The sequence below is a fragment of the Salmo trutta genome, chromosome 23 (assembly GCF_901001165.1).
Source record: "Salmo trutta chromosome 23, fSalTru1.1, whole genome shotgun sequence".
Taxonomy (NCBI): Eukaryota; Metazoa; Chordata; class Actinopteri; order Salmoniformes; family Salmonidae; genus Salmo; species Salmo trutta.
The window spans coordinates 18,130,918-18,143,289 of NC_042979.1; the positions used below are offsets into that span (position 1 = coordinate 18,130,918).

A 12,372-nucleotide genomic window follows, 5' to 3' on the forward strand; every position below is an offset into this window, starting at 1 on the left:
ATTATGACAATATTGTCATTCCGTACATTTACCCACAGCGACCTACAGTTAACACCTGCGGGAATGAAACCCACAACCCTGGGGTTGCAAGACAAGCAACTAGCTCCAACCAAAGCTTCATCATCACTTTCAGAGCTTCCGTTCCCTATTCACTATTCACTCTGTCAACTTCTTATCTCCAGAGGTAATCAAATGAGCTCATCGGAAACTCATTTCAATTAGCATATTAATACAATCCCTGCAAAGCAGCAAAGACATGCATGTCGATGGTTAGCATCTGCTTCCATATTGCATCCAAAATAATAATGAAGATGATGATTATTATTGTCCAGGACCAAACAGAGCCTGGGTACATTGTGTGGGAAATTAAAATGTGGAGAGTGGCAGATGTATTTCCCCAAGTGCCCCCCTTAAGTGCAGATTCTGCCAACAATGCAAATGCAATTAGCACAGTGCGAAGGAACGTGAAGATGAACAAAACTTGAATTTGTTTCCTTAACAATTTCCTGACTGGTGAAATCCTGTTCGTGTGGGGATAAGATTGCCCCGGCTACAGCCAGGGACAAAGGACTGCGAAGATTGAAAAATGGTTTTCTTCTAGCGCTCTGCTAAACGTTGAGGATGATGAATACGAGAAACCGATTAAGCTCTTTACCATTGACAAGTGATTGCTGGGTGCTCTCAGCACCACTGATAGAGCAGAGTATTAATAGCATCTTGAAGGAACTGCCGTGCAGTGCAGTGTTGTTTGGGCAAAATGGTTCTGTTACAGACCCAACAGTGTGTTTGTGCACTCCCCCACAATGGAAAATTGATTTAGCAGAGTGCTGAATCAATTTTCCATTGTGGGAGAGTGCACAAACACACACTCACTCTGTCAGAGACACACACACACGTACACACACACACGTACACACACACACATAACTGCTCCTGTAGAAGCCTATAAATGTGTATTGTGTGCCATCAACCCTATAGCCACTGGTTTGTAACAGGCCATCCATCAGAGGACATACACAGATAGGGAACAGTCTCTCTATGGGAGAGATGATTCAAATGAGCCACCGATCAAAGCAGTTATTAGTGACAAAGAGTAGAGTGACAGTAGATACACTACATGACCAAGAGTATGTGGACACCTGCTCGTCGAACATCTCATTCCAAAATCATCTGCATTAATATGGAGTTGGTCTCCCCTTTACTGCTATAACAACCTCCACTCTTCTGGGAAGGCTTTCCACTAGATGTTGGAACATTGCTGCGGGGGCTTCCATTCAGCCACAAGAGCATTAGTGAGGTCGGGCACTGATGTTTGGCGATTAGCCCTGCCTCTCAGTCGGCGGTCCAACTCATCCCTAAGGTGTTCGATGGGGTTGAGGTCAGGGCTCTGTGCAGGCCAGTCAAGTTCTTCCACACCGATTTCTGTATGGACCTCTCTTTGTGAATGGGGGCATTGTCATGCTGAAACAGGAAAGGGCCTTCCCCAAACTGTTGCACAAAGTTGGAAGCACAGAATCATCTAGAATGTCATTGTATGCTGTAGCGTTAAGATTTCCCTTCCCTGGAACTAAGGGGCCTAGACCGTACCATGAAAAACAGCCCCAACCTTACAGCCCCAACCTTACAGTTGGCACTATGCATTGGGGCAGGTAGCGTTCTCCTGGCATCCGCCAAACCCTGAATCGTCCGTCGGACTGCCAGATGGTGAAGCGTGATTCATTACTCCAGAGAACTCGTTTCCACTGCTCCAGAGTCCAATGGCGGCGAGCTTTACACCACTCCAGCCGACGCTTGGCATTGCGCATGGTGATTTTAGGCTTGTGTGCGGCTGCTCGGCCATGGAAACCCATTTCATGAAGCTCCTGACGAACAGTTCTTGTGCTGACGTTGCTTCCAGAGACAGTTTGGAACTTGGTAGTGAGTGTTGCAACCGAGGACAGATGATTTTTAGCACTTGGCGGCTTCAGCACTTGGCTGTCCCGTTCTGTGAGTTTGTGTGGCCTACCACTTCGCGGCTGAGCCGTTGTTGCTCCTAGTTGTTTCCACTTCACTATAACAGCACTTACAGGTCACCGGGGTAGCTGTAGCAGGGGAGAAATTTGATGAACTAACTTGTTGGAAAGGTGGCATCCTATGACGGTGCCACATGGAAAGACACTGAGCTCTTCAGTAAGGCCATTATACTGCTAATGTTTGTCTACGGTGATTGCATGGCTGTGTGCTCAATTTTATACACCTGTCAGCAATGGGTGTGGCTGAAATAGCCGAATCCACTAATTTGAAGGGGTGTCCACATACTTTTGTATATATAGTGTGCATTCATTCTACTGGTAGCGTAGAACCAACTCCTGATCAATGAAATTGCTTGGGACTGTTGTGAATGTGTCCACTAAAACAGAGTATGAAGATATTTGGAGCAAGTCAAAAGAATGCAATCGGGTCTGGGTGAACTTCACTGCTCTTAAACAGAGTTTGCACTTAAGTAACGTGCCGTTATCAGGAGTGGATTGTACATGGGTTTAGCTTAACTTGATATACAGTCAAGCAGGACAGGCACATTGGGTTCTTCCTTACCCATGTCGGCAATCACCAGGGTGGAGTGGTTTTCAGGCAGTGAGACGGACGCCCCGTCTTGGTCCAGGCTGTGTCCGTCCTCGTTGACCTCCTGCTGGCTGTGGCTGAGCTCCGAACGCAGCTCCGAAAACTCATCCTCCTCCCTGGGGGACAGAGGGTCACAAAGTTATGTCTGAGTTAGGTCCAACAGATATGACAGTAGCCTTGTTGCCAGATATGTTTGTGCTTGAATAACGCTGTCATGGCAAATGACATCGGCTAAAGCATAAACAGATCTGGCAACAAGACGGGTAGGACTTTCTGTATTTCACTTTCAATAAATTAAAAACATGCTTTCACTTTGTCATTATGGGGTATTGTGTGTAGATGGGTTTAAAAAAAATATATATATATCCATTTTTAATTCAGGCTGAAACACAACAAAATGTGGAATAAGTCAGGGGTGTGAATACTGTGTGTGTGTGTGTGTGTGTGTGTGTGTGTGTGTGTGTGTGTATATGTACAGTACGTGCTTCAGATGAGAACCTGTCTGAACTTCTCGGCATTAGTATTTAAATATATGCACAAGCATATAGGACTATGTGAATATTCCGTATGTATGTGATATTGAAATAATAAACTCTATTGGTGAAAGTAGTACTGCACAGACAACCTCACTGCTGCTACCACCAAACATTGATACGTCAAGTCCTGGCAGTAGATCTGAATTATATGGTCATTTGAATGCATTTCATTGATTTGATACAATCTTTATTGTACGTTATTGTACGTCTGTGAAATAGATAGCCAGGCCGTAAATTCACATCGCAGAGTTCTCACAAGGTCGGCAAATAGAAAGTACTGACTCACAGACTTATGTGCTGTTCTGACAACATGTCGCAGGATACACTGAATTGGCATGGCACAGTTTATGCAAACACATACACACACACATGACAAGAGCATGAAAGAAAACAGACTTTATAATGAACCTAATCAAAAACCAGTACACATTTTGGAGATGGAGGAATTTTGGGGGGTTGCCATGCTTGAGTTGATTGTAATGAATTGTTTGATTAATGTTCCTGCTTAGCACTCAAAACCATGCCTGTTATGTCAGAGGAGTTTGTTCCGGTGTACATCGGTGTGCTGAGCACCTGTGGAGAGGGCTGGAGAGGGCACTTGAGCTGGGAAAAAAACCCATTTAGGAGGACTCTGACGCAAATGCTGCCATTTTGATTTCACTACAGTAAGTAAACAACGGAGGAAGAGAGTTATACAAAAGGGTACTAAAAAGGGATTCCAATCAAAGGGAGGCACAATTAGGGTACCTAAGGGAATTGAGGGTGGAGGTGGTGTGTGTGTGTGTGTGTGTGTGTGTGTGTGTGTGTGTGTGTGTGTGTGTGTGTGTGTGTGTGTGTGTGTGTGTGTGTGTGTGTGTGTGTGTGTGTGTGTGTTGCATTAGGGCTGGGTGATATATGAAATTAATTTGATTAATTTGAATGTATGTTTTTGCGCAATATTCCAAATGCCTGTTATTTTGAGCGTTAATGTCCGCTTGTTCTCATGTTGTATTTTTGGTCTCGTCTCCTTTGCTCCTCTGTGCTGTATGCACCTTCCCATTTACACCAGTGATCCGTGTATAGTGACGAGATGCACGTCTCCTACCGGCAGGCAACAAGCTTAGGTCCAAAATAAACTCATTGGCCTTATTTTGGACAGATTTTAACCAGAGTGAAACCTCTCACTTCACCTCTTCCTCTATGGTTTACATACACACACACACACGCACACGCACACGCACACGCAGCCCGTCCCCCCTCACATTAACAAAGTTGAGAGATCATATTTTCCTTTCTGCAGTTTCAACTCGCTATTTGCGTTTGAGGTTTGGTCCACATGGACACCGAAACACATTGAGACATTATTTTACTGTAATAGAGAAGTTACCTTTCTAACGATACCATTTTTATGTCTCAACTACTCATGTAATTGCAAGCATAGCAGACACTACTAAAACAAGAGTATCAATTAACATTTATTCTGGAAAATGAATGCTCAGTTTGTCGTGCGCTGCATTGGGGTACCGCATATCGCAAGCAGCATTTTAGCTAAAGACTGTTATACTTGCTGTCTAGTCTGTGTTTTATAAATGTGCAATAAGCATAAAACACAATTATATAAGGAATTGGCAACTCGTTCTCATTCTGAGAAATAAGGCAGGCCACTTGATTTTAACATCCAAACAAAGTGGACAGGCTAGCATTCTGGTCAAACAGTTGGAGATGGACAGAAGAGTGTGTTCATAACAATTCAACTGTTCTACCTTGTTAGCTAACACACAGATCCAAGTTGGCTAAACTTGAAATATAAAGATTAGCTGGTTACTCACTAGCACCTGGGCTTGAGAGATTGTTGATGAGACCAGTTTTCATTTTCTATAGCCTAATGCCTCCTACAGGAAGTGAGTCATTACTTGTGAATGTGCATTATGCTTGGTTCTAGTTACATTTCTAACAAAAAGGGCATTTTCATAGACAGACGTGAAAACCAGATCAGTGATTATTGCAACAAAAAAAACAAGTTAAACTATTCTGATAACATTGAATGATTAGTGGGTCTTATGGTTGTGGAAGGCTTATATTTAGCCTAGGTATAATTTCACGAGCCCTGAATTCACAAGATTATTGCTGACTCTTTGAAATGCAGTGTATTTTACCTTTAAATGTACAACGATGCTTATTTAGAGAAAACATATATATATTTTTTAATTGAGATATCGTGAACTGCCCGTAAGTTTGAAAAAAAATAGAGATATGATTTTTAGGCCATATCGCCCAACCCTAGTCTGCATACCTGCCTATGTGCGCATGTATGTGTGTGCTTGTGTGTGTGAGTGTGCATTTGTGTGTACCACCCACCTGATGGTGGAGCCCTGTAGCAGGTCTATCTTCTTGTTGAGCTCAGCGATGATGCTGTGCAGCTCTGTGATCCTCTCCTCGTATCGTAGGGTGGTCCGCTCCTGAACGTCCTCATGCTCCCGCATCAGATAGGACTGCTCACACTGACAAAACACACGCATACACATTAACCCAAGACCGTGTTATCCCACTGAGCTAATGCCTTGATATCTGAGAGGCGCAACCTATTCTGTTATTTGGGAATTTTGAAAGGAACGCAATCTGGAAACATCCAACATTTCTTAACTGACATCACAATTTAGAGATTGAATCATGTTATTGTAAAAAGCCACCATCCAAAACCCATAACAATGACGCCCATTCAATGCTGAAGTGTGGAGAATGGCATTTAAACAAAAGGTATCTTTCTACACAGTCGCATGTGATTTGGAATGGGAATAAATCCAGAGGAAATTCTCTGCTGGGTTGCCAGATTGTTGTCTCTGGCGTACAAATGCACACGCACACTGATCCGTTGTGTACAAGGTCAGGCCTAAGGGCTTTTCTGGGGATTGTCTACATTGAGCTCAGAGGCTGGGAGAGAGGGAAAGGTATCCGCTTTCCACTCAGCTATATTACAAGTGAAGGGGGAGAAGAGGTGTGTGTGTGTGTGTGTGTGTGTGTGTGTGTGTGTGTGTGTGTGTGTGTGTGTGTGTGTGAGTGAGAGAGAGAGAGAGATCTGGCTTGAGTGTGTGTGTCATACTATGCTTCCAGGAATGACCTTAGAATGACCTTTCCTGGCCTGCGTCGGAGGTTGAACGTGAAAATGAAACAAAGACAGACAAAGAGGGGTCTGCCTAGTGCTTTATACAATTGGACATTAATCAAGCACTAAAACCACTACAAGACAAAGGAGACGATTGTGGACTACAGGGCTGCAGTGGAGCAGGTTGAGAGCTTCAAGTTCCTTGGTGTCCACATCACCAACAAACTAACATGGTCCAAGCACACCAATACAGATGAGAAGAGGGCACGACAAAACCTATTCCCCCTCAGGAGACTGAAAAGACTGAAAAGGAAGGCCCTAAAAATTGTCCAAGACTCCAGCCACCCTAGTCATTAGACTGTTTTCCCTGCTACTGCAGGGAAGCGGTACCGGAGCACCAAGTCTAGGTCCAAGAGGCTTCTAAATAACTTCTACCCCCAAGCCATAACACTCCTGAACAGCTAATCAAATGGCTACCCAGACTTTTTGCATTGCCCCCCACCTTCTACGCTGCTGCTACTCTGTTATTATCTATGCATAGTCACTTTAATAACTCTACCTACATGTACATATTACATCAACTATCCGGTGCCCCCGCACACTGACTCTGTACCGGTACCCCTTGTATATAGCCCCACTATTGTTATTTACTGCTGCTCTTTAATTATTTGTTACTTTTATTTGTTACTTTTTTTTTATAGGTACTTTCTTAAAACTTGTTGGTATTGTTGGTATTTGTTGGTATTGTTGGTTAAGGGCTTGTAAGTAAGAGTTTCACAGTAAGGTCTACACCTATTGTATTCAACGCATGTGACAAATACAATTTTACTTGATTTGAAGCGGTCCCATACAACTACTATGGACTTATTCACAAAGGTTTAACGTCATGAAAATAATTCCTATGTTTTTGCATACAGAAATTACACTGCCAAAAGAATGTAAAAAATGTCATAGAATTACATGATGAAAAGACATAAACCTCTGTCATGAGGAACATGAGGCCGTGTGGAATCGTTCCGCGACCTTCTAAACTAGAGCCCCCATTGAATAAGTCTCAGCCCCAGGATTCTGAGTGGGAGTCATAGGTCAATAGATCAAAAGGTTGGGTAGTCAGTTCTTCACCCTAAACAAAACCATCTGTGTATGAAAGGTCAGGGGTTCAGGTGACGAGATATGAGCCTCAGGCTGACACAGCCATCAGAGTCCCCACGCAGAGACAGAGCCCCAATGTGTGTGTGTGTGTGTGTGTGTGTGTGTGTGTGTGTGTGTGTTATCCTATGTGTTGAGTCAGGAGTCTACCAGTCAACTGGCCAGTGGTGACAATTAGAAGAGCTGAGTGGCTTTAGCTCCCCTGCCCCAGTTAGAGCTGCAGTGACAAAGAGCAGCTTCCAGTCAGCCATTGTCAGGTCACACAGTGTGTTTGTTTGTAAATAGCACAATGGGAGAAAGCGGGAGCAGGTGATTCCAGCTGTCTATTGACAAGGGTCGTATAGTGCCAACAGTGTTTTTTGGTGCTTCAACAGAGTGATCTGGGACGTGCAACTATAGTTTCCCTTCACAGAAAACATTTGTGCACATTCGGCAGAAAATAGCTTCATTTTCAGCAGATGACAACAGAAGTGCAACGCTATTTGTCTGGCAGCCAAAAAAAATAAATGAGCTCACAATGAAAAACAATACATGGCCATATTTCTAATGATTATCATAGAAAGACTGTAGCCAGCTACATTTCCTAATGTTTTGCTGGAAGTTAATCTTGAGACGGGGCATCATAGTGTTAGCTTTCTGCAGAGTTTGAGAAATCTATACAGCTGCCACTGCTATCTTGATTTCCTTGCGTGTTTTCTCCTCTTCGTTCTCGGCCGGTCTTCTCCTCCCCCTTCCTCTCTGAGCAGGGCAAGCAGGCCCGTTGCCCCACCGACTCCAGACCGACATAACACGTACACATGCTGCTCCAGAGCCAGTACTGTTCTTGCTTCAAACAAGCATGCGTCAAAACTCTGTTCGTTTGCACAATGTCTCTCATTCACATTCGCTTAAATGTCCAAACTCACCAAAAATGACATTCGGTAGCTCCTACCTATATATGTATAACTTTATGAGCTAGACTGCCGGTCTTTGCAATTAGTTTATTTATGTTTGCGCTCATTAGCATATTTAGCTAGCAGCTTCCATGGAAATTCGCCATTACTTGTTCTAATTTTGTTAGCATTCAGGTAATAGACACCCAGACCCTTTTTGGCGACCCCTTATGTACTAAACCGGGATGCGAGAAGGACAGTAATGACGATAAGAAAATGTTGATACCGCCCAACCCTAATCACAATGGAATCTAACAACAACGGCAAGTGCAAGTATATTCCTTGCCATTTCTTTATCTTAAAACGAATGGTCTATCCCTCTTCATCTAACTCCAGTGGAACTGATGGGAAACTAAAATAAAAAAAAATGTTTCTAGCATTAATATTTGACACAAATAATAGTACCAGATATTGTTTACAGCCGCCGCCCCTAGGTAAATACCCATAGCTGATTCAGCTGCCACCAGAGGTATTCCACAGCTCTTTGAACCAGTGTCTGTTTGAAGGTCCAGGGGGAGAGGGAGAAAGGGGCCAGGGTGTTTATAGAACAGGTACTCACACAATCTGTCTCTCTATTTCTCTCCCTCTATCACACTCGCTCCATTACACAAACGCATAAACACCCAATAATTCTCTCCATAAACAAGCATTCTCCCCCTTTCTCGTTCTCGCACACACCAAGCAAGCCCAAAACGCCATCCTCTGAGAGAGACCGTGCCAAACACTGGGACCGGGAAAACTACAAAGCAGATCGAAGCAGAGCAGTTGGCATGATTACTGACGTTCCTGGTTCCAGTGACATATGGGGTGTGTTGCTTCATGCCAAATTATCCCAAAATCTATTTCCTCTTCATTTAAAAAAGTAAAGCTTACAGTCTCTCAGCACTGTATGAGAGCAGGTATCCAGAGAGCCAGAGCTGGAGTTAAATCCTCCTTCTCCTCTAATACACACCCAAGGTCACAGAGAATACCAGTCACTGGGACGATAACATTACACTGAAGACAATGCAATGTTATGGGAAGGTGATAACCGACAGCTGAAAAGAAAGCAGGTCATTTCGAGCATGCTAGAATGATAGTAACGACAAAAAAATGATCAGCCTTCTGCACCTCTTCTCTATGTACTCTGATTGGAGCATATGGACTGGGTGTTTTGGGGGAAGAGGAGGGGATTTCCAGACGCATTGTAATAGATGAGCCATTCAATTCAAATGCCTGTGTGCAATGTCAGCTATTCCAGGATATTCTTCAAAAAACTAAATAAATCTCACTCATGTGAAGCCAGTTCAATTCCATCACAGGTTTTTACTGTAGTTCTTTAATACCCATCATTGGGGGACCGAGTGGCGCAGCGGTCTAAGGCACTGCATCGCTAGAGGCGTCACGACAGACCCGGGTTTGATCCCAGGCAGTATCACAACCGGCCGTGATCGGGAGTCCCATTAGGTGGCGCGCAATTGGCCCAGCGTCGTCCGAGTTAGGGGAGGGTTTGGCTGGGGTAGGCCTTCATTGTAAATAAGAATTTGTTCTTAACGGACTTGCCTAGTTAAATAAAGGTTAAACAAAAAAAATGATTTAGCAGTTTAGGTTATTATGCAAAGATAACCCTACAAAAGAATGTTTCCATACCAGAGGTCTAATCCTCAGGTGCAGAAAAGAGGAACTATTTACAGTGGTTTTTATGGGTCATGAGAGATCCACTGCAGCTGGCTTGTAGACAGAATTATTATTAAGATTTGTAATTCATAAATGGAGTGGTACTTTGAATGGGTAGCTTAGCTAAGTGAGTGTCCAATACAATGATGAACATGAGTCTATGTGAATATACATTCAGTGGCCAGTTTATTAGGCACACCCATCTAGTACCGGGTCAGACCCTCCTTTGCCTCCAGAACAACATGAATTCTTTGGGGCATGTAAACGTTGCTCAATTGGTATCAAGGGACCTAACGTGTGCCAGGAATACATTCCTCACACCATTACACCACCTCCACCAGCCTGTACCCTTGACACCAGGCAGGATGGGGCCATGGACTCATACTGCTTACGGCCAAATCCTGACTCTACCATCACCATGACGCAACAGGAACCAGGATTCGTCGGCAACTTGATCTTATAATTTCACTTCGAAATTTGACGTAATTGGATGAACGTTGATTTTTGACCCATTAATTCCACATGGTTACAGGGTTAATTCCACATGGTTACAGGGTTAAAACAGAAACAACTCAAGAAGTTAAGTTTAGGTATTAATTCTGAGTGGTTAAGGTTAGGGCTATGGTTTAGGCAAAGCATAAAACGAAATAAAATAAAATCTGTTGTTTCCATTTCGCATCTTCAAGTACTCTCCTTGCTTGATAGACAATTGTGAACTGGCCTAAGCGTTGTGAGTTTGAGCCCAGTGCTGTGCCATAATTGTTGTATTTTTGGGGTGAGCACCGAGGACAGCATATATCCACGTCCTCAGGACCTTGTCAAAATTCTGAAATCGACATGTGTTTTTTAGTGACCAGTCTGTTCGTCAGGACCAGGCTATGTTTTTCCACTCCTCAGTTGTCCAGTGTTGGTGATCGTGCCCACTGGAGCCACTTCTTCTTGTTTTTAGCTGATAGGAGTGGAACCCAGTGTGGTCGTCTGCTGCAATAGCCCATCCATGACAAGGACAGAGGAGTTGTGTGTTCCAAGATGCTGTTCTGCACGCCACTGTTGTACTGCGCTGTTATTTGCCTGTTTGTGTCCCGCCTGTCAGCTTGCCACGATTCTTGCCATTCACTTCGACCTCTCATCAACGAGCGTTTTTCGCCCACAGGACGGCCGCAGACTGGATGTTTTTTGTATGTCGCACCATTCCCTGTAAACCCTAGACATTGTTGTGTGTGAAAAGCCCAAGAGGACGGCCCTTTCTGAGGTACTGGAACCGTCATGCCTGGCACCGATGACCATACCACGCTCAGAGTCGCTTAGGTCACCTGTTTTTCCCATTCTAACGTTCAATCGAACAGTAACCGAATGCCTTGATGACTGTCTACCTGCTTTATATAGCAAGCCAAGGTCACATGACTCACTGTCTGTAGTAGCGATCCATTTTTGTGAACGAGGTGGTGTACCTAATAAACTGAGAATATGTCTATGGCCCAGTAGAGTAGAGTACCTGTGCTTTGGCCAGTCTCTTCTCCAGCATCTCTCGCTCTCTCTCCGTCTGCACCAGCCGCTTGTTCAGCTCCACCACGTCCCCCTTCAATGAGGCCAGGGCTGCCAGGTGGAGCTAAAGAGAGAGGGGAGAGGAGAGTGTTACAACCATAACACACACACCAAGTTAAAACAGATTCAGTGAGTACAGAGCCCACGCACTTCTTTGTCCTCACACAGACACTCTAGGGAAGGGTTTAAGCCCAAAGCAGAACAGAGAGAGTGCTAACACTAGCATGTGGATCACGCAGACTGTTCACTTGGGTGGGCCGAGGTGTCTAATACACACACACACACACACACACACACACACACACACACACACACACACACACACACACCTGTTCAACTGTCTGAGGGATCACACATTTCATATACACACTCCTCTAGTCAGGCAACTTAAGTCATGCTTTAAGCCGTATGCTTTCCTAATAGCAAAGGCAATTTATGACCATGTTTTTTAAATGGTACAGGTTAAGTTACGTACAGAGGACAGGACTACCTTGGCTTAAACTTTTTTTTTTTTTTAAACAGCACAGTCATGCTTTCTCATATCAAGGGAAAAGTCTCTCAAACTAAATATAAGCCCAGGGGCATTCAAAAACTCTGCTCTTACCTCGTACCTCAGCATATAGCAACAGAAGAACAGAAAACTCTAGGAACGAGGGATAAGAAAAAGTTGGCAACCTTCCCCGCGACCAGCTTTCTGTTTCACCATGCAGTGGGGGGACTTAACTCTCAGAGGAACTAAAGCTGTCGTGACTAAGCAGAGACCAAGTCCAGACACATCACATGGGACTGCATGTCACTAAGCTGCAAGGAGAGTCCTTTTGTAACGAGACAGGGGAGCTGACTTAGTTTTCAAGGGAAGAAAGACCAACTT

General features: G+C 44.1%; 1 protein-coding gene across 3 annotated transcripts in view; it reads right to left on the reverse strand.

The window, feature by feature from the left end:
* The window catches only part of LOC115159519 (colorectal mutant cancer protein), a 127,830-nt gene that overhangs the window by 49,467 nt on the left and 65,991 nt on the right, over nt 1–12,372 (reverse strand). For all 3 annotated transcript variants that reach the window (XM_029709315.1, XM_029709314.1, XM_029709317.1), the window contains 3 exons: nt 11,452–11,565; nt 5,475–5,617; nt 2,575–2,717 (listed from right to left, as the gene is read on the reverse strand). In XM_029709315.1, the coding sequence (XP_029565175.1) occupies nt 2,575–2,717; nt 5,475–5,617; nt 11,452–11,565 (400 nt within the window). The remainder of the gene's footprint in view (nt 1–2,574; nt 2,718–5,474; nt 5,618–11,451; nt 11,566–12,372) is intronic.